This window comes from Streptopelia decaocto, assembly GCF_964273445.1.
Source record: "Streptopelia decaocto genome assembly, chromosome: 7".
Classification (NCBI taxonomy): Eukaryota; Metazoa; Chordata; class Aves; order Columbiformes; family Columbidae; genus Streptopelia; species Streptopelia decaocto.
In genome coordinates, this window is record NC_138661.1 from 11,657,050 (window position 1) to 11,682,093 (window position 25,044).

General features: G+C 41.9%; 1 protein-coding gene across 9 annotated transcripts in view; it reads right to left on the reverse strand.

Annotated features, from left to right (window-relative positions):
* Nucleotides 1–5,822: 5,822 nt before the first annotated feature.
* Nucleotides 5,823–25,044, reverse strand: part of TRAF3 (TNF receptor associated factor 3) — a 74,394-nt gene continuing 55,172 nt past the window's right edge. For 6 of the 9 annotated variants that reach the window (XM_082057846.1, XM_082057847.1, XM_082057845.1 and 3 more), the window contains 4 exons: nucleotides 24,879–24,971; nucleotides 20,254–20,394; nucleotides 15,086–15,260; nucleotides 5,823–13,864 (listed from right to left, as the gene is read on the reverse strand). In XM_082057846.1, coding sequence (XP_081913972.1) covers nucleotides 13,293–13,864; nucleotides 15,086–15,260; nucleotides 20,254–20,394; nucleotides 24,879–24,971 — 981 coding nt within the window. In that variant the 3' untranslated portion in view covers nucleotides 5,823–13,292. The remainder of the gene's footprint in view (nucleotides 13,865–15,085; nucleotides 15,261–20,253; nucleotides 20,395–24,878; nucleotides 24,972–25,044) is intronic. The other 3 variants (XM_082057851.1, XM_082057850.1, XM_082057852.1) reach the window with 3 other exon arrangements.

A 25,044-nucleotide genomic window follows, 5' to 3' on the forward strand; every position in this document is an offset into this window, starting at 1 on the left:
CCCCACGCTGCTTTTGTTGAGGCTGCCAGGGGCTGAAGGAGGCACCTGGCAGTGGCACCAGCATACATGCCTGCAGGAGGAGGAGGAGGATGAGGAGGAGGAAGGAGCCCACCACCTCTTCCTATGCCCCAGTGCGGAGTGATGCTACATGCAGGTCCACGCCCACGTCTTTACAAGGGCATGTTAGGAACAGAAAAGGATGGGATGAAAGCAACGACAGCCTGGGAAGGGACAGCATAAGGACAGTGACAGAGGCCCATGCCATGGAGATCGCTGGGGGTACTCAGCACCCCTCCAGCAGGATCCCTTTGGCTGACACTGGTACAAGCAGGGAAGAACAAGGGCAGAAGATTTGTGAATGCAGGGGTTTACAGTGGCCCACGAGGAAACTGGAGAAGTGCTTGGAAGGGACATTAATGGAGGGGTCACAAACCACAGGAAGCTCAGACCTGACATCAGTGAGGATTTGGGAATGCAGGAAGGGGAACAGGCTACCTCCATCCCACCCTTCATGCTCCCACCATTTCACAGCTTCCAAAAAGGCAGACCTGGGAGGGGGGAAATGTGGACCGGGGATCCATTACTCTTTGGAAATCTTCTTTCAGTCTCCCAAAAGCCTTAACCTACTTGGTGTCATTTCCCACCTTTGCTGCAAGCGCAGGAGTGAGAAGCGCAGCCCTGGGCGATACACTGTGCCCTGGGAAGAATGACAGAGGTGTCCCTGCCTGCAGCCCTGTCCCTACGGGTGCCATGAGCGTGGCCCATGAATTGCCAAGAGAAAAACCTTCAGAGCAGCAGCTCCCAGCCTGGGAATAAGCCAAAACACAGTCAGCACTTTCTGCACGGGGAGTGGGATGCCAAGAGATGCCCTTGAGGTGAAAGGCTCCCGCGCTCTCATTACCGCTCTCAGATCTCTCCTAGGGGGACTCTTGGGGTGAACGCTGGCTGCAGTGAAGTCTTCTATATTTTAATAGGGAGAGAAAAAGTATATCATGGATACTCAGTAATAACACCTTGGAAAATGTGCTGCAGTGTACAGAGGGCAGGGTTCATACCTGTCTGGCTTCAGCATCCCACAGCAGGGCTGAGGTGGTCAGAAGGGGAGAAACTGCTTATGGGGCTCTGTGCAGCAAGACATGCCGTGGCCTCTGAAACACAGAGTTTCACAGGTGCTGCACACACTTATTTTTTTTTACTTTTTATTCCCTACAGCTGCTGCTGCCTTTCAGCACTGCTGATTTCAGCTGCTCGGCAGCTCTAGTCCCAATGAAGCTGAGATTTGTTAGGTATTAAGGGACTCAGGATTCATTTGACAAGCAACAAAATCTAAAACACCCAATCTGCCTTGTGTTCACCAAAGGGCTTGTGAAATCCTGCCCATGAAGGGACAGGTCCTGGTCACACCACTCTAGCATTAGGGTAGGACAGGACAATTACAGGAATCCCAGCAAAACCCACGTTACTGGGGCTGGCTGCTCGCTGCAGCGTTACTGCGGGGAGCAGAGGGACAGAACAACTGGCATTTGCTCCAGGTCTCTCCCTGGGGCTGAACACGGTCTTCTCCAACCCACCTTTTGTCATTGCCACCACTCCAAGATGTGGCTGCGCCCTGGGAACAGGCAGCACAACGGGCGGCTGCATGGGAGCAAGATTGGATCAGGCAGACACAGGGAGAAACAAAGATGAAAGGAAGCAGAAATTAATGCCCAGAAATTAAAGCGGCTGTCGTAACACAGATATCAGCACATCTTACCCATTCTGCTCCCCAGCCTGATCCCACGGTGCTGGCTGCTGGTGATGCCCCTGGGCAGGGCCAGCACATCACTGCCGCGGAGGGGGGAAACAGCACACAGCGGATGCTCGACCTTCCCAGCACTGAGTTATAAACCGGTATCAAAGCCAGAAACACTGTTCTCCTTAGCCAGTCAGGAAAGCCACTGCCTAAAGCCCATCAAGGACATTCACTAACTCTCCAAATCTCTCTGTTGTGCACCTGGATCTCTTCTTGCCACTTAAAACAGTTGCAACCTGCAACAGCAGGGATGTCTCCTCCTGGTGAAACCCTCAGTCCTGGCCCTTTGTGGCTGCAAAGGGAGCCCAGTGCTGAGCCCCTCAGTGTGAGCACCAGTCTCTGGGGTGAGTGATCGCCTCCAATATAGAATCATAGAATGTGTTGAGTTGGAAGGGACCCACGAGGATCATTGAGTCAAACTCCTGTCCCTGCATATGACAACCCCACAGTTCACACCATGTGTCTGAGGGTGTTGTACAGTCTCTTCTTGAACACTGTCAGGCTTGGGGCTGTGACACCTCCCCGGGGAGCTCAGCACTGGGCTCCCTTTGCAGCCACAAAGGTGCAGGACTGAGGGTTTCACCAGGAGGAGACATCCCTGCTGTTGCAGGTTGCAACTGTTTTAAGTGGCAAGAAGACATCCAGTTCTGGTGCTCCAGCACCCTCTGGGTGAAGAACCTTTTCTGAATGTCCAACTTAAACCTCTCCTGGCACATCTTCCTGCCATCCCCTTGGGTTCTGTCATTGGTCACTAAAGAGAAGAGTCTGGCACCTGCCCCTCCTCCTCCCCCTGTCCCCAGAGAGTCACTAAGCACATGGATGGACAAATTATTCTGTAACACAATCAGCCCCTTGGCCTCAAACAAAGAGGGCAGAAGCATGACAAAACCCACTGACTCCAACCCTCCCAGTGCTGAAGCTGCCCCTGGGCACACTGACAGGCCACACTGCACCCAGGCACATGGTATTTACCAATCTCCTTGGCATGGCACATCATTGCTCAAGGTTTGGACATGAAGCTAATCCTAAATAAGTGGAGAGGAACGCCCTGCCAGGTGACAGTGCCTCTGACTGCTACATGTCACAGCTGCCCTCAAAGCAGGCAGTCCCTGGCAGCCATCAGAGAGAGCAGAGTAAGAACCCACTTGGGATTTCCTTTTATTTAATGAAATGTTGAAGTCTCAGGTGCAATAGCACGATCTGTGCTGCCACAACCAATCCCTAGTGGCAGAGGAGCTGTGTGCACTGCCAGGAGAGGCACAGCCCCCCGTCGGGGCCAGCTGGGGGCTAAAGCGACATATTCCATCCACCCATGGAGCTAAACCCTCTTTGTGACTTTGCACCAGCTCAGCAAGAGGAATTCACCTGGTGCTCACAGGCCTTCAGCAGCCACACGGTCACGGTCTCCTAGGAGCAGCAAGACAGGAGAAGCCACCAGAGGGGATCTCATTTGATCTTAGAACTATCCAGAAGCTGCGCTCCAACTCACTTCTTACCTCGCAGTCCGAAGCAGAAAAAAGGCTTCCTGTTGGGAATAGCCATAAGCAGCAGCTACAGAGCTACGTTTGTGTGGGGTAAGATTTCTACTTATCCTTGGAGGACTGAGTGCCACTCACCAGCCTTCACTGTCCATCCCCAGGACAGCTGGTACAGGGGCAATGGCCGGGGACAGGCTCACACCTCGCCTGCCTCCGCGCTGGCTGGTGGCGCAGGGTATGCTGAAACAAATACCATTTCTACCAGCCAGAGCTGATCCAAACAATCTCCTCTGCGGGAGCTTCTGTCTTGGCACACAGCAGCCGCCAAGCGTCCATAGCAATGTCTGCGAACAGCTCCTACCTCTAGTCAGCACAGCGACGGTGCCAGAACACACATTGCCACCCGCTGCAACCAGTGCCACAAGCTGTGGCCAAACATGGCTTCACCCAGCCTGCAGCCCATGGGGTGCAAGTCAGGCCTCAGGGTCTTTTCTGTGTTTGCCAGCCCAGACAGTTGGAATTCAGCTCCTGGCTTGCGCCATTTCCCATTCTCCAGAGCCCATGGGACACATGAGAGGACACCTTGGGATCCAGCGTTCACCAGTGCCAGAGGTTACCCCGAAGGAGCGAAGAGCTGGGTGGGCTCACCCTCCCCAGGTGCCATGTTCGCAGAGGGGCCAGGGGAAGACCCTCAGGCTATCACAACGAGGTCAAACAACGAGAACAAGCCAGACTTGGTGGTGACAGCCCCCAGGGCTCGGGCCAGGCGTGTGGGAAGGAACTGCACAACTGACTCATGGAAAACCGGCTTTGGGGAAGGATGGGGGAAATCACCTCTTTCGACACTTGTTTTGACCACCACATATCTGGCCCTTCCTGAAACAATTCCAGGGCTTGGTCACACCAAAGCAGGCTATCCCAGGGAGCGGAAGACAGATCCATCTACAGGATCAAGAAGTCACAGGTTTTGAAAACGCTTCTCCTTTCCAGGTAGCAAGAAAACCCAAGGCCTGAAACACTAGAAAACTTCCAAAAAATAAAATAAAATAAAATAAAAATAAAATAAAATAAAATAAAATAAAATAAAATAAAATAAAATAAAAATCCCCTTGCAATTCTTGTGAGACACGGTCCCAGCAGCAGGTCAAGGCTCAGGAAATGCACATGCCTGCACAACACCCTCTGTCAACCCAGGAGCTCCTCTCCCCATCCTCAGCACAGCATCCTGCTGGGGCAAAGCACGCTGCAAAGCTGCCAGGTGCCTTCTGTGACCTGTCGCAAAGAAGAAACAGATAAAGCCTCCTTCTTGCCAGGAACAGCATCACGAATCATTTCAGTGATGATTCATTGCTGGGGGAGGAGGAGTGGGGAGGTGAGCAAAGAATCAGTGTTTGCCTTCATGTTTAAAGCAATTTGTTTCCTCTCCACCTGCCCTGTGTCACCATAATGACACAAGTGTCATGTCTGAGCAGCACCAAACAAAAAATATTTGCAAGGAGGAGTTGCTCTGTGGATAGCAAAGGCTGCTCTTCCTTTAGAGGGCTCTGCTTGATGGGAACTGACTTCATTAAGAAGACAAGGAATTTGGCTGTCTTTTCACACTCCACAGCAGGGAGATGTGAAGAGCTTTAGGTGGAGCAGCCTCGAGCGCCGGCCGTGGGAGCACCAGTGGAAAGTGTGATGAGCAGGGCAGTGGATGCCAGAGCACCAGGTGTCACTTACCAGCGACTGCTCTTGGCAGCAGAAGGGAACAGCCACCTCAGCACATCCTGCATGTGGCAGGGACGGCATTTCTCAGCCATCCCTCCCGCTCACCGTGTCCACCTTCCTGAGTTTGCCTCTCCTCTGGTGACCCCGTTGTGTCAACGAAAGACACTCGGCCACCCAGCACTTGTAGACAACCTGCAGCAGACGGTGGGTTCGGGTGCCAGCAGCATGGTGATGGCTTCTGCTGAGACACCACAGACTCACCTCCGAGCACAGGCAGGACATCCCCGCATTGCTACACCCAGAATTAGCCCCACAGTGACATGGGAATTTTGATACGAAAGGGGCGTGAGGGAAGAAGAAACAGGACAGACAGATCAGCACAGTGCTCGGTAGAAGCGGCGTGCTTCACACACCGCCCCAGGGGATCAGGGTTGCATCACCAGGCTGAACCTGAAACGTGGTGGAAATATTATTGCTTCACTCATTTCAAAACGGCACGCTGCTTTTACAGATTGCAGTGTGCCATGATTTCAAACACACACCTGAAATCCACTGCTGAGTTGAGAAGAGTTATTAATGGCACTGGAGAAGAAGAAAAAAAAAATATATATATATATATCCCCATTTTCAGCCACTCAAGCCACACTGTCTCTCTCCTTTCCCACCCCTTTTTGGGAAAGCGGTGTACCACAAATGCACAAAGAACCCTTTCAATTATTTTCTACTCGCTTTGCATGAGCACTCTTGACACTGATGTTAGGGTGAACACCATTGCCTTTATTTTAGCAGAGTTATCCCATGGAAAACAGGACTCTGAAAAGAAATTATGGCAAATTTCCTGTGAAGAGTAAGGGAAACGCCACAATAAAGGTCTCTGAGGCGCAGAAGTGTAAAGCGCTGAGCAGCCGACACACTGTGGGTTCAGAGAGGAGAGAGGATGCACCGTGGCCATTTGCAAGTCAACAGCCGTCATTCAAATTCAACACACCAGGTTTTTTTAAAAAATATTATTTCCTACTTAGATTTATTTTTTCCTTTAATAACACAGTTTAGCATTTCAGAGTTTTGCATTCTACACTCTTACACACTGTCCTTGTTTATTAGCATTTAAACACAAAAAGACATAGCAAGACCTCCAAACACAAATAAATACAAAAACACAATATACAATAAACTGAAATACAACATATAATAATGCTATTGGGAAATTAAGACATGTTGCTAATTCCTTTTTTTTTTTAATTATTATTATTTTAACAACATGGTTATTGCTGAGCAATAAATTATACATTTTGAAGTTGTTTTTCCCCCTAAAAGAAAAGGACGAGAACCACTGGTTACCAGATCACTTGCACGGTATCCTTACAGCTATTGATACTTAAGACAGGCAGAATATACACAATCAAATGAGGTTGGCCTTCTTTGGTCTTTGTTTTTGATCATAAAACTGAACACAAGTGTACCGTTCACTGAAGAGTATGAGATTAAAGAAATGGATACACAAGTTTCAAACACGTTAGTTTATACATTATTCTTGATCACTGATGTCTTTTCCATAGATATTTCTTACAGAATTTCTTGGAAACAAATGTCAGCGTTAGTTTTCCCGATTATTACGTTGTTCCATGCGTCTTAAAGGTTATCCTACTTGTCTATGAGAAATGGACCTAAGTTAGCCCACCATCTCCTAATGGGATATTTTTCACAGCTCTTTTAGTCACCACTAAATCATTGGAGTTTTATACCTTGTAGAAAAAATCCTGAACTTCCCCGTTGTTTTTTGTTTTCTATAAAACTGAAAAAAAAAAATATAAACCAAACAACAACTATAAGAAAAATAAAACAGGTGGATCACATGATGCATCTGCAACAATGGAAGCTTGTACCTTCCCATTCCACAAGTACAGATTATTCAACTCTCTGCCAGTGACGCAGGTCATAGTTGGAAGAGGTGTCCTCTCAGATGTGAGCTGTATTCAAATCCAAAGCTCAGAACACTACGCAAGAAAATGACCTTTACGAATGATAATGCTGGTTTATCTCAGTAACCCTTAGACAGAGTCAAATTTTATCACTACGCATCACACTGCCAGCAATGGAGCGTGTGAACACCGGCATTGCTAAGAAGTTAAAAAGTCCTTGCAGAACTGGCAACCAAATTAAAAGCTTAGTTCCAAAGGACCAAAAACACAGACACCACGTAGAGACAACAAACCCTTCCCTAAACGGGTAGGTTAGTAAGCCACAGAGTCGGGATCCAGGTTTGAACTCCACATCACATCTGGGATGTTTGGATCCAGGATTTTGGTTCAGGTGCTTCTCTGTGAAATTTAGAACTTATTTGAACCCTAAGGAACTAATCCTAACTTGGGAGGGAAAAAAACTAAACAAACACAGCCTAGTATCTACACTAAGATCATGAAATGGAAGACAGAAGCTGCAGTCTTGACCATAAATTAGAAGAGAATTAGGAATAGTCAAATCCCTTATATGTTGTATATCTCTACTCTTCTAAATCTTAAGAGGATGTCCCTGAATCAGCAGTCCAAAGTTTTCCACAACCTTCCTACCTGGTGCTTCTCAAGCAAAGGCCTGGATTAAGAGGCAGGAAAGAACAATTAAGCCCTCCGTATTTCAGTTTAAAGAAAAAGGGAGAAAGCCCCACAAGAAAGAAATGGTCAGTCACGCTACAGGCTGGTAGAGCGAAGATGAAACACTTCACTTTAAAATGATATTCTCCCTCCTCAGTCAAGAGTCTGGAGCATCAAATGAGACTTATTTTGTTGGGTGATTGTGAAAAAACTAGAGCAGGACACATGTTTGCTGCTATTATTTACGACGACACATTGTGCTGACCTTCCACTCCGCGAAGCACCGCCAAGTAGTGAGCAAAGCCTGGGCTACCACACACGTACAACCCCAAATCACGACAGCTTGTATGTTTAATTTTAGCCCTTACTGTCCTGATGGGGGTCTTTAAGGTATGTCAACTTTTCAGTTCTTTCAACAGACAAATGTATTAAAAGAATAAAACCTAGTGATTTGAAGGCAACACTAGGGAACTGGTACCTCTCATTCCGTCCCGGCTCCAGAAGATTCCTTTTGTGACTCTGGGCAAGTCGCTTCATATCTCGTCCTGATTTCCTTTTTCCAGAAAAGACAAATAGCACTTGCTATAAGAAGAACAGGTTTGCAGATGCAAAGTGCTTCCTATGCTGGACATAGCACTAAAAACTGCTCTCAGAGAGAATGAATTCCCAAATCAATCCTTTTTATTGCAGTAGCTATGATTTCTAGGTCAACCAGAACATAGAGGTATTGACTGAACAGGACAGGAATTCCAGGAATAGGTCCAGCTGCTTTTTATTCTTTTGTTCTCAAATTAAAGAATTTTCAATAAACAAGTTGCCCATCACTATGTTTGTTTCAAACATTAGCAAATTAGCAGAGTATGAGGAAGGACATGTGTCCTAGATGACATTCCAAGGTCTTCAGAAAGGCTAAACAAACTGTCATATATAGGTCTTCAAACCTGGAAGATGTGAATCCAAAGTTTGCCCTTAGCCCAGATCCTCCCTTAGCAGCAGCAAGGTACATTTGCACCAATTGATCAAGTATAACTTGGAGGAAAGTGTTTCGTTTCATCACTTCTATGTAAAGAAGACTTTGCATATATATGTGCATGCATGTCTGGATATGTATGTACCTACACACGTACAAGCAATTTACAGAGCAAAAACTAAGCCATTAGGTACGCAACCCAAGAATTTTTCCCCCTCACCTATTTGTATATTTGCATAGTTAAAATCATATCAAGGCATCAATACTGCAGTCACATTTTTCACTCTTCTGTGGTGCAGGCAACATTTCTTGTCGCTCCCTACACGTTTCTCTGTCTTGGACCAAACAACACCAGTGTTTTAAACAACGAAACAAAACAACAACAGAAACCCTGCATTGTTGGTGAAATGCCTATCCCACATGATGGAATACAGATACAAACAGGTGGTAGCTTTTAAACTCCATCTCAACAAGCCATAAGCGTGGCAAGTCGAGAAACAAGAGCAATACAATCACAACCTAACATTCATGGGTTCAACACTTGAATTACAGCTAAACACAAATCTCTATTTACCTTTGCATTTGAGAAATTCACCAGGCACAGAAACAGGCACAAATCTTCCACTTTCCTCTTCCAAGCAGGAAAACCCACGGGAAAAGGAAATAAACTGTATTTCATATTTATAAGAAAGCTAGCATGTTAACCACATATTTTTTCCCGTCAAAATTATGTCACCCATCATCTCTTTTTCCTATTGCACATTCTCTTTGTGAAGAACAACATTTACAGTACAAGGCTGAAATCAACATTGCATATTGTAAGTCAGCAGTTGAAGGTGTACCATGTAGACAGTAACTGAAATAAGACCCCTTTAATTAGATCGGAGACATAATGCAGATATGGTCATGCATCATAATCGCAGGTTGGTCTTTAAACACCCAAATAGTTTCATCCTGTTTAGAATTCAAGACTTTCTAGGTAACAGATGCACTCACCCCCGTGCTGAAGAGTGTACAAAAAGGGCAACATCCATATGGTCACACACCGGAATCTCCCTAGAGAGAGCTGGAAACAGAAGAGGCTTGTACACAACTTGGAGCATCATTGTTAAGAAAGAACACCAGCAAGAGACTTCAGCTGTGTGCTGCTCAGAACTACTAAGCAGAGGAAAAAAAGGTTCCACTGAAGAAACTCTGTTCAAAGTAATGCAGATACTCTGGGAGCCCCTTGCGATAGCGGCACACCACGGGACTTGGCCGGGGTTCCAGAGGATATGCAGGGGCAGACTGCTGCCCCATCAATCACTTTAAACAGACAGTCCCTAGAAAACTTTGGATATCTGGGTCAGGAACATAGAGAAAAAAGGACAAAGGGCGTTTCAATGATGAGAGAAAAAGTTAAATAATTTAAAGTGTTGAGTAAAGCACCAGGTATCTTTTCCTTTCAATTTAGAGAATATACAGTGGCCTTGTTTTCACAAAATGCTACATACTCCTTGCTGGAAAGCAGAGGAAACCGATTTCTATGTACACAGTAAGAACTCTACAGAGATGGCCCACGAGTTCTGCGGAGAAAGGGGTGTTACAGTCAAGGCTTCAGGTATCCCACAGCAGGCGGTGTCTGCGTTTGTGTAGCAAGATCCTGGATTTCACAGTACGCAGGGTTGGCAAACTGGAAATTCTCTGGCAGCTTCATGTAGTTTTAAAAAATAAGTGCAGTAGGCCTCCGTTTTATTAACTGTGATAAAAAGCATTTATGCAAAAATATTTTCATATCGATAGCACATTACTGCATTATAAAAGCTGCCCAAGTGAAGCTGAAGATTTTGGCAGCTGGTGCATTTGGCACTTGGGAGATGTGGAAAGCAGCATAGAGATCTGTGAAATACAACAGTGACTGATGTTTCTGCTACAGTGATCGGCATTAATATAGTTAGCAGTGTTCATATTTAAACTTCTCTACGAAGTTTCTGAGTCAATATCCCACTAAGAGGAGATATTCAGATCTCTTAAAGCTACTAGTTTAGGCTGTGTGCAGACTCAGGAAGACTTCCCTATTAGTTTACACTTTTCGCATGTTTCAAAGTCCTCTTTCAATCACAAAGGCTGGAAACTCTTTTTTCCTCCTCTTTTAGAGAGCCTGGATTTAGAAGCGCAATTCTGTCACAGGAGTTGGAAACTGTAGTCACAAATCTGCAGAATATGCTGGGCCCTGCTTACACTAGAAATCTCCTCCAAGTCCCAGATTGAAACAGGATATAAACTGTTTTGAGATGGCCAAACGGTTTCATTTAAGTTTACAAGACATGCATTAGCAATGGGAGGAGAGTCCTTTGGACATTTCCACTTGGGAATCCTGTTTTCAGTAAAATTCTGTGATGCACAAACACAAAAGCTCAGCTGCCTACATTCACAATTATTAAAATGACACGAGTCGAGCGAACCTTCGCCCCAAAGCGTTAAGTGATGGGTTTGCTTACGCAGCCTGCATAAAACTGCAAGTGCCGTATATAATTATATCTAGAGATATAGATGCGGGTATATCTATAGATATTTATCTCTTGTGCAGAACATCCTCCTTCCGTGCTAGAAATTAAACACTAGCACATGCCTCCATAGTTGAGCTTGCACCCGTTGACAGCTGTGTACCATAAAGGGAGTACAGTACCAGGAGAATGGAAGGCAAGAACAGGAAGACAAGTTGCTGCCGACGGAGTTGACAGTCAGCAGCAGGCAGTATTGTAGCAGGTGCCTGGAAAACCCATGAAGACCACTTAGCATGCATTGTATATTCATAAATAACTCCTTGCAGGCACTGTGTGTGAAGGCACAGCCAAAAAAGACAGCGGCAAAGACAAGCTGAAATACAAAGGCATGAATTCAACCGCACCTTGGACAAAAATGGTGGCGATGCCTCAAAAAGCAGAAAAACTGATACAACCTGACATGAAAGGCTGAGATACAACGTTTTCTTTCAAGCCCACAAAGGCAAGAAACGCAGTGGTGCAAGTCCGCTCTGCTTAAGCGGTTCTTGGAGTTTAAAGAGCACCACAGTCAGGCTGTGTCTCTAGACTGGCTTGTCACAGGCTATTAAATAGAAGCAGATGAACACGGCAGGCTGCAATCAGCATGTTTCAGTGCCAGCAAACGCTTTCCACTGCAGTTCAGGCTGTTGTAAGATATAAAGAAGCCCGTGCATTCCCTGGTAGGATGCTTGTCTGCTATGAAAAGCTGCCATGAGCGCAGACATTCCCAGCCCCACGGAGTTCTCAGACGGGCGCATTTCAAGCGATGCCCCCTTACAACCACAGGCATTAGAGGAAAAATGTCACCTGCCTTCACAGTGGCCATGGAGACTGTCTAATCCAAGCTCCACAGGAGCACCCAGCATAACGTTTTGGCACCTGAATAAGATGGATTCCACCACGGCCAAGTCATAGAAGCTCCAGAAGCCAAAGAAACGGGGTTTGGCTTCTATTTCGTACATCGCAAGGTACCTAAGGGCTTTGAAGACAAGGCTAAACATTATGCCTGAAGTCCAATTAAACTACCATTTCAGATATCAGAATTCATCTGAATAAAAAGCTATGGTTTATAAGCAGCACAGCACATCTAAGGCACATGTATGCATGCAAGCCACCATCACTGCATTAAGACATTGCTGAGTTGTCCTTAAGAAGCAATGGCTGCTAGTACAGAACAAACATACAGGCTTTTTTCAGCACTAATCCTCCTCCCCAATACTGAAAATACTATATACTGCTGGCAGCATAATGTGCAACATATATAGCTTGATTGGAAAGCATGGGGCAGAACTTTAAAAAATGTACAGGATTCCGTTTAGAACTCCAAAGTTCAACAAATGCCCTATTTTAGGGTGAAAACAATTATAAATCTGATAATGATGCACAGCATCCATGAGTGATTTTTCCTTAATTTTGAAATAGTGTCATTAACTACGACATATATTGTAGGTTTACATTTCTAAAGAGAAATAACAGAATTGAATAGTTTTTTTTCCTATCACAAGTGATAACCAGTGTTTGATATCTTCTATTTTTCTTCCAAGAAATATCAGTCTATCAACAGTTTTAAAATAAAATGTTTTCTGTAACAATAGAACTTTAAATAAAAATATGATTTTGATTCAGATACTTTTGAGAAGACATGGATACTTTTCCAAGATCTTCTGACAAAGTAATTATTAAAACAGAGACCAGATGAGGCCTTAAAAAGACAATATACTATATTTCAGACAAGATTGCACCTCAGTTTTTCAAATAATATCATAATTGCAACATTACGTCATCATTTCTTCTTTTAACATGCTGACAATTTCCAGCTAGCCCACGTGTGAAGTTTTTTTTGTTTGTTTTTGTATTCTAGCTTAAAGAAATAAAAGTCAGTAATTTATTCAGCACATACTGTATATGTCTTTTCACCTCCAATTGACTAGATCATTAATAAGTTAAAAAAAAAAAATCCTCTCTGACCATAATCATTATCCTCATGAGGGATAAGTGATTCTTCAGAGCTTAAGTGTTGCTAGTTCTATTAAAAAATATTTCATGGTATGATTTCTTAATGTGTTGCTACTTTTGCAATTGGACCCTATGCAGTTATGCCTTCAAACTCTTCCGTCTGTTCCACAAGGTGGTTCTGTGAGCTTTAGGACCTCTGATTGAAGACAAACTGATATAAAACCCCCAAACGGAGTTGTCTTCTGTTTAATCGGCCTCCCCCATTGTATGTCAGGGGTCTGGTAGATCCGATGTATCCACTATGACTTTAATAAAAATAGTATCATCTTTAATATACGTTCCATTCTCTAGAACAGTTTGAGCCACGAAGACCGGGCAGCCAGATGCAATGTTCATTTCTCCAGTTGGCTTCTTGAAACTGCTGCTGTTTGGATCTGGCTTGAAAGCATCTCCTAAGTGGCGACGAGACGGTCCCTGATCCATTAGCATGAGAGTCACTTTCTGTTTAAATGGCCAAGGAAGCAACGCATCGTATTCTCCACGCATTATGACAAAAAACAGCGACAAGTGTGTCCCCTTTCCCATGCCGTCTCCGTTAAGGTAAACTCTGGCACACATCTTGTAGCCAAAGTATCCAGTATAAAAGGGCTGGCTGTACAAGGACAGAGTCTTCCCCATGACTGCCTCTTGCTTCCGACGTTTATAATCTCGGATCTTCCAAATTAATACTCCGTTGTAACTGGCAGTTTCCAAAACCTGGAATCGGAGGTCCATGTCAGCCAGCCGAATATCATGAACACTCAGCATCTGATCGTGTCTGCTCAGCTGTGTCTCTAGCAGGCCTAGGAAACAACACAAAGGATAAGGGTGAGAAAAGGGTTTTGTTTTTTTCCTAAAGACTGTAAAACTCAATCACTAAGGCTGATACTGTATATGAAAACACCTTGTTCCCCAAGAACCTAGCTGCATTCCTGAAGGAATTTCCACAGCCAAGAGTTTGCCAGCTAGTATCTAGTTTACTAGGCTTTTATAAACATGGATGTTAACCACACATGCAGCAAAAGTCCAATATTCAAATCATCTAACGTAAATGTTGACCGGTCACTAAGCAATATAACTACAGAGGCTTCAATTTTTTGAGTGTTGGTAGCATTATCTATAGGTTGCTATTAGCAGTGCAGACCTTGGAAGTGGTCACACATCCTATATAATCCCCCTGTAATTCCAAAGCACCACTAATCACTCAAAACATTCTTCTCAGCCACTACCTGTCTCAGAAGTGTAGCGTTGTTACTATGTCTAAAGTTCAGCATAAAAGAACAGGAAATTCAAGCCTGGCTCTGCATTATACGGCCACTTACGCAGCTTGGAAGGAGAGCTGTTTTTATGTCCTCTTACCCTCACATGACAATGCTACTCTTTGTCTTTGCACACTGGCAAAATTGGGCAACATAAAATACTGAGAAGCAGCTAAATTCATAAGGTACATTTGTTTTATACAGTTGTATTTAAATATTAAGTTATTTGTCCCAATCATTTAAACACATATGATCTACACTACCTCTTGCTAAACTCCCATTTTCAGTTTATTCAGCAAGCACAACAATAACCTTATTGCCAAACAGGTCTCACTGTTTTCTTTGGATCAAATATACCTCTGTAACAGATATCAGGGCGGGTGGTTTCAGGTGGATAATGACACTGTTGATCTGCTCATGGGGAAGAAGAGTAATCAAAGAAGACTTGTCAATACACCAAGACTATTTAAAGAAGCTGCTGAAAACTATTCGCTGTCAAAGATCAATTGAGACAGTATTTATAATGAACTAACACTGTAATCGAGGAAAGGGTCAAGAAAACAAAACAGAAGAATCAAGCCCATGAAACAGCACGGAAGCAATGCCACATCTTCAAAGGGATTACACAGTTTCCTATTGAAAAAGCAGAAGAATCAGCATTCTTGATGCTTCCACATGAAAGTCTCAATGGAGTGCCATTCAAAGGACACCATTCTTCTCTTGCCAGCGCTGTTGAGTACTTCAGCCCATTGTGCTCACACTTACTTGTATTTCGAGCTCCTTGCCCTGAAGTTTTATCAACACTTTCCAGCTCAGTCACCCTGTTCTGGAGGGACTCCACGCTGCTCTTCATGCTGTCAGCCTCCTCCCAGTTCTGGCGGAAGGGACGGATTTCTTTGTCCAGTTCTTTCAGTTTCTCTGCTTGACTGTCTATCACTCGCTTTATAAAACAATAAAGTATGAGTTAAAATAACAAAGAGACATTGATTTATGCAAATTAAACAAGGATTATATATCAACAATAAGATACTTTTCCAATATAAACAAGTTTCACTTACATCAAATATTTTAATAAAACAAACTTTGAAACTTTAGAGGAATAGCCTGAGTATTTATAAAACACTTAAAAAAATCTTTAGTGCTGCATATGTATTAATATTAGAGCACTATGAGAATTATCAACACGATTTTTTAATTAAGGAATTGTTCGTGTGCTCATCTGATTTATTTTTTTTTTTTAAAAACAAACCTTTCTTATGCAAGAAAAATATTCTGAATGGCTCTACATTGATACTATGGGCTGATACTTGTTGGGGTTTGTATCAGAGTACGTAAGCGACCAAGTATGGGCACAACAACTTACTATGGTGTGAATGAAGCGGCTGCTCATGCACACACATTTTTCATGAGGTAACAGCAAATTACCTCACCCCTCCAGAAAAACATCGGTACACTTGCACACATGGAGCAGGGGTACACGTATGTGCACATACAGCGGCATTAACAAGCTCCAAGCTCACATAAAATCAAAGCTGAAGTTATTATGTGCCCATACCCATCGCAGAAGCCCTCAAGAGTCTGAGCAAAACTACCACTTCTGATCCCTTCAGCACTTTTAAGATTCCTACTCTTACTTCCTAAATTGAATAAGCCACGTGTCCTGAAGGTGCTTGCTGGTTGAGTCTTCTTAAGAAAACAAAGAAAAAAACCCAGCTGATTTTGGAAAGGCATATAATATAACACTAAAAATATATAGAAAAGCTGGTATTCTCTGAAAGAGGGACATTGCAAGCACCTTAGCATATTACAAATATAAAGAAAAACATATTTCCCAGCCTACCTCAAATCTGATGCAAGAAATACATAGATAGCACTTCACGTTATCGCAGCTACATCAGACTAGCAGGAATTTTAGCCAGAACCCCATAATCAGTTGTGAAGTTCAAATGGTAACATAAGTATTTTAGACAAGAAACTACTTTTGCTACCACCTACAGTTAAATTCCAAATCTAACTTTATAATTTATCATCATATAGCACCAATACACGTAAAAATGATTTTTTTCACTTCTTAAAAAAAAATGTAGCAGTTGAGTACAAAACAAGAAAATAAAGTTATTTCACATTTGGCTTCTGGTTAGCCATGTGGATTCAATTTTCCCCACTGATGGGGAAAACCCCTCTGTATCATTCAACCTTCATTTCCCCTTTTAGGCATTTGCTTTTAATCACATGGTTTCACATATACTGAAAGTCTGTAACAATTAATTGAAGGCTGTCAATTCGATAAGCCAGCTAGCAAAATGACATTCTAGGAGTCTTTTATTTTGATGCGTCTCAAAACCACCGAGTGATCTAACATATTTCAAGATTAACTATTTATTTTTATATGCTGGTGTTTTAAAACAAGCTTATATACCTCACTTGCAAAATTATGACTTTGTGAAGAAAAGCTGTGTACTGAATCACAAATGCAGGGGCACGGTCCCATTAAACAGATTAAGCAACTTGCCTGGACATACTGATCATCAGCTACAACCACAGTCTCACTTGGACTGATGCTAATCAGAATATAAAATAGGGAAGGGCTGTTAGCTATACATATAGAAGGAAGCACACCATGAAATGGCCTGAATTAATGTTGTAAGAGCAGAGCCAAAAGATTTGGCCATTAGTTCACAGTTAACATGCAGAAGGAAACTCAAGGTGCACCAAGTCTGATCTTTTTCCTCTACTCACACAAAACACGAACTCTCCAAGGCAAGAACAATAACGTGGTTGTGGGTTTGTACAGGGCATCACACAGAGATGCTCTGATTTCCAACCGGGACCTCTTAGCACTAACACAGTATCAAACCAAAAGAATAAATACATTTTTAAATGAATTGGGAAAGTGGTAAAGATGCAGAAGAATTTAAAGTTATTCTTCTTTTGGGAGAAGTTTAGTAGAAGTTGTTACTAGGGACCAGCTTTTCTCCATCAACCTGTGTGCAATATTCTATCTTTGTACATGTACAACCAATCCTGGGTTTTAGCTGCTTCTACTACATGCTGTCAAACATATAGTGTTTTATCTCCTGTACCTCTTCATGAGAATTCAAGAGAGACAGAATAATCAAAAATAGACTTGTATTCTGTTTTTAAAAAGCAGTGGGATCTCTATCTTTTTAACCTACAGAGAGTCAACCTCCCTCGTGCTGGGAGACACTGATGTACTAAACCTGAATTTAATGCAGCAGTGGAGAATTTCACTCTCTCTAATTATTCCATTAGAAAGCACACAGATGTCTCACACTGTATTCATAAATTTTCAAGCAGATATCAATTTTCTGCCTGCACTTTTCATTCCAGCAGCTGACCTCTCCAGATCATTAATCCAGAGTTATATGCCTGGCAAATCACTGAGGGCCCTTCTTGATGTTAATTTTCATCTAGGTTTTGTTTGGTATTTCTAATAAACACTTTCCAGAATTTTAGCATTGTTATTACTAAAAGAATTCAGAAAATGTCATGAGGAACTGAAGAAAGTTATATTTGCAGTTCTCTCTCTTTCAGGTGCTCCTAATGGACCTTTCCATTGCAACTGATAGAGCAAAACTGAAAAGCTGTAGCACAAACTAGAAAAGGAACCAAATGCACTACTTGACTAGAAAAACAAACCATACATCTTTCTCCTTTGAAGGAATGTGTTGCCAATCAAATCATTTTATATTCACAAGGTCATTGTCTCTTTTGTCTTTAAGTACCTCATGTCCACACTCAGTTTAAGAATTGGCTTCCTCACATGCTTGCATATACTCCTAAGAATGATTGAATACTGGATGTAAAAGTTCCTTTCCACAAGACAGCAGACAAAAAAGTATCACATACTCTCATGGTAAAAACACTTTCCCTAGAGACCAGCATATAGACAATTAATCGGAATCAAAACATCTCAAGGTTGAGGTTCCTGACAGTTCCCAGCCACCTTTGATGCATTTCCAGCAGGTGTGCTAAACCCTTCATAGCACGGATGATGCCAGAAACAGCTCTTCTCAAGCCAAAGGCGGCTACACAACAACTAATATTGAAACTGTACTAGAAATTACTACCATGTATAGGACTTAGGGGACTAATCAAATAACACTTGGCCAGACCCGAATTGGGTAGTTCTACACTGGAAACATCTGTGGCTCTTGTACAGCCACGGCTGCCCAGTGCAACCCAGAAAAAGAACAGCTCGCAACAGGTAACTCATTCCTTCAACGCCCAGTAGCCACCAGAAGAAGAGTAATAACATTGTCCAGGGAAAACCAAGTTGAGGTGTGTTTCCAGGATGCCCTTAACAGCTTGGGTGAACCAGGAGGTTCCAGTAAGCAGAAGGAATCGGGTTAAAATAGCTGCAAAATACAGTTTGGCTTAAAATAACTAAAGTAGCTGGCAAGTAGAAGCAAAAAAGGAGAGAAAAAAAAAATAATTTAAAAGGCAAAACATATCCTCCAGTACTTACTACCACCAAAAAGCCACCTGTTGAAATCTGCCAACCACATTGTTTTGTTTTGTTTTGTTCTTTTTTTTCTAAACATAAACCATTTGAAAATTGATTTTGCTAACACTTACAGCTTGAGGAAATCAAAGATATTGCAATCTGTTTTCAAGACAATCATCAGAAACTTTGCTCTAGGTCTTTTCCATTTCCCCTCTCATCACTGGTTATTGAGACAGCATGTGTAAAAACCCCAGGCTTACAAATTAACTTACCTCCCGGTAGATTCAATCAGCAATATCAGTACATACAAGGATTATCTCCCCAGTGTCAGAATGCAATATTGTAAGCATGCAGCCATATCCCAGACTATCATCAGACCAAATAACAATGACTAAGGCAGGCTAAACTGGTTACTATGTGGGCAGAACATGGCAAGAAACAAGCACTATAAGGAGAAACGTTGGTGCAGCCAAACTTAAAGGTTTCCTTATAAACCAACATTGAGGGTCTCAAGGCTTTGAGCTCTTGAATGTCCTACCCTTTGAATTTTAGCCATACTCTAGTTTGGATACTTTTATCTTTCTTGAGTATCCACATTTGCAATTTAATATGTGAAGTGAACAGGAAGTGAAAAAAACTGATTTTATCTACATCCCTTTAAGCTGGTCACTAAAGCAGGTATGCGATATTCTAGCAGAAGACATACTTAAGTAATGTGTAAACAACACCTTCACAACAGCTTGCTAAACATGTCCTGAGGGTTCCCTAATTGTGGCCAGTATCACGCAAGCTAACACAAATTCCTGGCATCCACTTTCCAAGTCAGCTCTGACTCCAAAGCAAAGAATTCCAGCTTGGGCTTACGCACCATGCTGGAGCATCCAGAGGATTTCTGGTTCGACACTGGCGAGTGGCCAGGTGAATCAGACCACAGACTAAGAAACTCAAACCTACTGGCAAAGGAATATTTAGATACATATTCCTCAGAAGGATAACAGAAACACGGATCTAAAAAGTGCATTCAAATGCAATGTACTACGTTTGAATTAGTTACACACCAGACTGATCTCACCCATGCTTAATGTTTTTAAAAATACCAGCAAGTAGAAAAGAAATATACATCATACACATGACAGTTTGAAGGTGCTAATCTTGTCCTCCAGTTTGACAGCAGTTCCTTAAGCAGTTAATTTTTTGCAGAGAAGAAAAAAAATAATGGATTATTCTTGAGATAAGATCTGTGATTTTGTTTTCAAACTTTTCCCTTTTTAAACAGGGTTTTTGTTTTAACACAGGCTGGGCAACTGCAGTGCTTTAGGGAAGTGAAAAAAACCAAAATAGCTTTATAATAAAGTAAACTTTCTCCCCCCCTTTCTAATTAGAACACCTCACTTCACAAGTGTAAAGGCACAGAACAGAAGCTACTGCCATTTCTGCTTTAATGGGGAGATTCTAAATTTCTTACCTGTAAATGAAGTATTTTAGATTCATTATTCCGCAGCATTTCCTTCTGTCTTTCAATTTCTATTTCAAAGCTACAAATCTGATTATGTAAAGTTTGTATACTCTTGTTCTTTTCCAAACTTTCATTCTGGAGCAAGGCCACCTGGAAAAAATTCTACAATTACTCCTGCCAAAGTTTATTAAAAATACCTATAACTTAATTAGTTTTAAGCTATCTTACACATATGAAAGGGATGAGATCCTAGTAAAATCCCTATCCACGTCTTGCAAACAAATAAATAAACCCCAACCTTCTGAGAGCTACTGTTGCACTTCCACATCGTGGTATTGGTACAAGTTTGGCTAATGAAAGTGCAGATGGGATACACAAACAGCAAAAGAACTTGTGTCTAAGCGTAATCTTTTCTTTATTCAGCTTGTTATTTAGTGGCTTGGTTCCCTGGTTTCCACTAAGTGACTTGGGAGTTGCTTGGAGTCTGGAAGAAACAACCTATTTAGCTCTAGATCAGCGCTAAGATCTCAAACCCCACGGAGAAAGGACAGCAGAGGAAAGTCGAGCAGCTGAAAAGCTGCTCAGGAAAGGGAAACGTTCATCTTCCTCACCTACTCCCATCTAAACTGACCTAGAGCAAGTTTAAGGAAGAACATCTGCATGGGATTGGCTTGGCTTCACAGGATGTGATGGTGATGGAGACTCCTGAAATGAGTGAATGCAGAAGGGATCCATGCATTGGAAGGAAAACCCAATGGTGCCTACAAGTAGCAAAGACTAAGGAACTGCAGATTATATTCTCTCTCTGTATTGACATCTTATGAGTTCATTCATTAGTGACTCATTCTGACTTTCAAACATGAGCCTTGTTGGAAGAATATCATATAATATATCTCTTTGGAGATGAAAGTAATACAGTAAATGTTCTCCGTCACACTATTTTGTGCTCTGTTCATTAATGTGGTTCGAGGAAGGGGGTTGCTTTGTGTTGGTGGGTTGCTTTTTAAAAAAACAAAACAAACCCCTCACTTTTCTCTAGGCAAGATTATTCAGTGGCAAAAACGTAGAAAACAAATACTTGACACAAAACAACATTTGGACATGCCCTAATTCCACAGATAGATCTTTATATGGATTAGAAGCAGCACCATTTCTGACCCACAAAAAATCTTTTGATAAACATTCCACATTAAGACAAATTACTTGGATGCCTCATATTCTCCCTCAAAAATCTACACCAACATCCCAATAGAGATGCTGGTTTCAGGTGAAGGTATTTTTACCTCCGATACGGCTACGTCTGTAGAATTCCACCCCCTTAACTGCCCTCTGATCAGACATAGTTGAATCATTTACATGTCACTGCATTCCCAGACTCAAGAAGTCAGCCTCTTTAAAACAGTAAATAATTTCCATTTCTATACTAGCCTAAACTAGACACAGGCCTGCCAAAGTCTACAGGCATTCAGCACATTCATTGCAGAGGAGCCCAAAAATATACCATTAAATATGTGCTTATCTGCTTTTCAATACAACATAGAATGTGTGCATATACACACCTACATTAGTTCTGCATTTTATATATGAAAAACTGGCAGAAGAGGCTCAGGAAAAATGAGACAAAGATAATTTTGCCAGTGCAGAGAGAGAAACAATCTCGAGGCTGAGGGAACACATGTCTAGGTAATAGAGAAAATTTTCAAAAACAAGTTTAAATTTAAACTAGTACCCCTGCCTCCCACAGATTCCAGATCCACCGGGTAGCCACTTTAATTCCTTGCATCCTCCTTTTCGTTAATGAGTCAGAGTTCTTTAATTAATTGTGATCTTTACATTCCCATTTTCTCATTGTTTCCTCCCCAGGCCTCCCAATCACAAGGGAGTTACACTCTGTGTCACTAGCATCACTTTTCCATTTTTCTACAAGTTAGGATACGTGGGCCTATCTTGTACTGAGATTTTCCACGCAGTTCTACAGAAGACAAGAAAAATGGAATTATGTCCTGCAGCCCTTAATCATACAGAACTGTCACTGCTAAGTTCGTAATTGTAGTAGTTCAGAGGTAATCTGTGAATAAGAAATCTTGAACACTAAATATAGTTTCCTAATTGCATGTGGCATAAATCTCTGGAATTTGAGTTAAAAAAGGTAAAGAAAACACAGCATCTATTTACAAACTACATCGATCAGTTCCTTTACTTCCTTGTCATATTTGAAATATTACTAGAACAATGCATGCTCTTATATTCAACAGTTTTTCAAATTAAGCTACTACTTCTTATTGCTTACTAAAAGAGAAAGGAAGAGACCCTCTTATGCCACAAAGAACTGCATTAAAATAGACAGGTCCCATATTTAAGTCACATATTAAAAAAGCAAAATGAGTTTATATCAGATTTCTTTAGAAATGTGACGAAGGTACAAAATTACATTGAAGTCACTGTTTCCAACATCACAAAACCTGTGGGAGCTCAGTCTGCAAGTCTGTCCCATCACACAGTGAACGAAACTCTGGATTTTAATTCACCCCACAAAGTTTTGATTCAAAATTTTACATCTGACCTTCTCTTACTACTCTTTGCCAGCAGCACCATTCAAATACCAAACCCATAACTTGGCACAAGCTTTGCAGCTCCGAGACTTTCAGGGTGCACACTCCACCAGCACTGTTAAAGAACGTGGTGACGGGGAGAAGAAAAACCTCCTTTCCCCTCCATCCACATCACAGGGAGTGTTTCTGATGAAATCTTGACCTGACAGAAGCCAATGAGAACATTTCTAGTGACTTCTGCAGGGCCAAGATTTCTGTGATATTCAACAACTAAGTTAACTTCACACCATTGCTCTTCAGTGCATCAATTATCTTTGCTCTTCAAAGAAAGAGAACAATGTGAAGTTACAAATCATTTTGCTACCCTTCTCTAGAATAAAGTCACTGACATATGATATGCGGTTAGCTATTCTGGTAACGTGGCATGGCCTTGGGATTTCCAGTGATTCAACTCTTTATTATGAATAGGAAGAAGGCTACAAAGCAGGAAGTGAAAAGAAAAGAAAATGGACAAGCAATGATAAGCAGTCCTAAATGAAAGTTAAACCAAAAACTGAACATAAAAGAGTAGTAAAGTGCATATTGTCTTAGCTCTATAGGAGATGAACATTGAACTGCTGGGCATTTTTTAGAGACAAAGCACCTCTCAGGACACTGACAAAAGGCAGAACATGATCTATTCTGGAAGTCACAGGGAACATGCTTTTGTCCTACGATGTAAAAGAAATTGTAAATTTCAATCAGCCTAATGAAAAAAGTGAGGATATGAACTTGTAACTGTTAAAATAAAAAAATAATACAGTTCCTACATTAACCAAGAAATTCTAGTGCAAAAGCAAAATTAAGTATTGTTATTGATAATCAAACTTACACAGGTAGTAAAAATTCTATCTAAAAAAACTACACTAGACCTCTCCTAGGTTCCATGGTTTCCTTATGGGGCTTCAAGTTCAAAACCAAGTAGTCCAGGGACAAATCTGCTGGGGACAAAAATCATATTTTGCTGTTCCTCTTAATTCTGCTTTAAAACTCTGCGTCCTGCGGCCACAGGACCTGCTGGAAAGCCACACATGAGCGGTCACTGTAGGCCCAGAAGGGAATTCGCTTTCTAGACCGAGTTTGTTAAACTCGAGCTAGTGATCTGCTGAGAGGTGACAGAAGTCACAAGCCACAAGTATCTTAACTGCCCCTAAGCTTACACTGGAATTGTTGCTCTTATTTTGCTCATTCTAGAAAAATCTGAAGGAGCTCCTGGTTCTTCTGCCTGCATCTGTAGAACAGTTTAGTAATTCTGGGATTTGTTTCAACGCCCCCCAAAAGCAGCAGCATCATTTTAATGGCTATGTACAATTTTATCAAAAGTATTAAAGAAAACAGTGATTTTTTAAAAATTTCTCTTTTTAAATCAAAGCCTTAAGTTTTATTTGCAGAACAGATGGTTAAGTCATTCAAACGATTCACAAGATTGTAGCTAATACCGATACGATTTCCAGCATCTCCCGAATCCCAATCAATCTAAAACCAGACGTCCCAAGGAAGCCCTGCAACATGAACTTCATTCTGGTCTAGCACTAAAGCAGAAATCATCATGCCAATGAATTACCATATGTTTAATTTAATTAATTTTTGTAGGTCATTAAGTTTGGGAAGCAAGAACAAAAATAAATAAAGTAAATAACTAGTTTATTACATTGTACTTCTAATAATGTTATCTCTGGAAAAATATCGAGGTAGCAAAAATACAGCTCATAGCTCTGCCATAGCTTTCCAAACCCTCCCTTTTGTAAGAAGACAGCTCAGAGAGGAACTTTAATACTGGACCTTTTATCTATGCGAGGAAAATATTTTAATTAGGTTACCAATGAAGAAAATTGTATATGGAGTTGCGAAGCCAAGTTTCTCACAGCATTTTGTTATAACAAAGGTACCAGATATACTAAATGGCTTGATTGCTTTTGAAGCCTACAAGTGCTTTAGCTGTACTGTTGAACAGCTGTTGAACAGGCAAAAAAAGCGCTTCTTCCAGTACTTCTATATGATTTAAAGAAATCAATGAAAATTAGAAGTGAGTAGAAGATATACCTTATTTTCTAGAGCATTGCTCCACTCTTTCAATAAGTTAACATGCTGCACTGCTGAGCTGGCTTCATGTGCTTTAATTTGTTGGTTTGTTCCCTGTGACAACAAAGAATTTATACATTTTAGCCAATTCCACTTCTTTTAAACCTACAAAGAAAGAGTATATCAA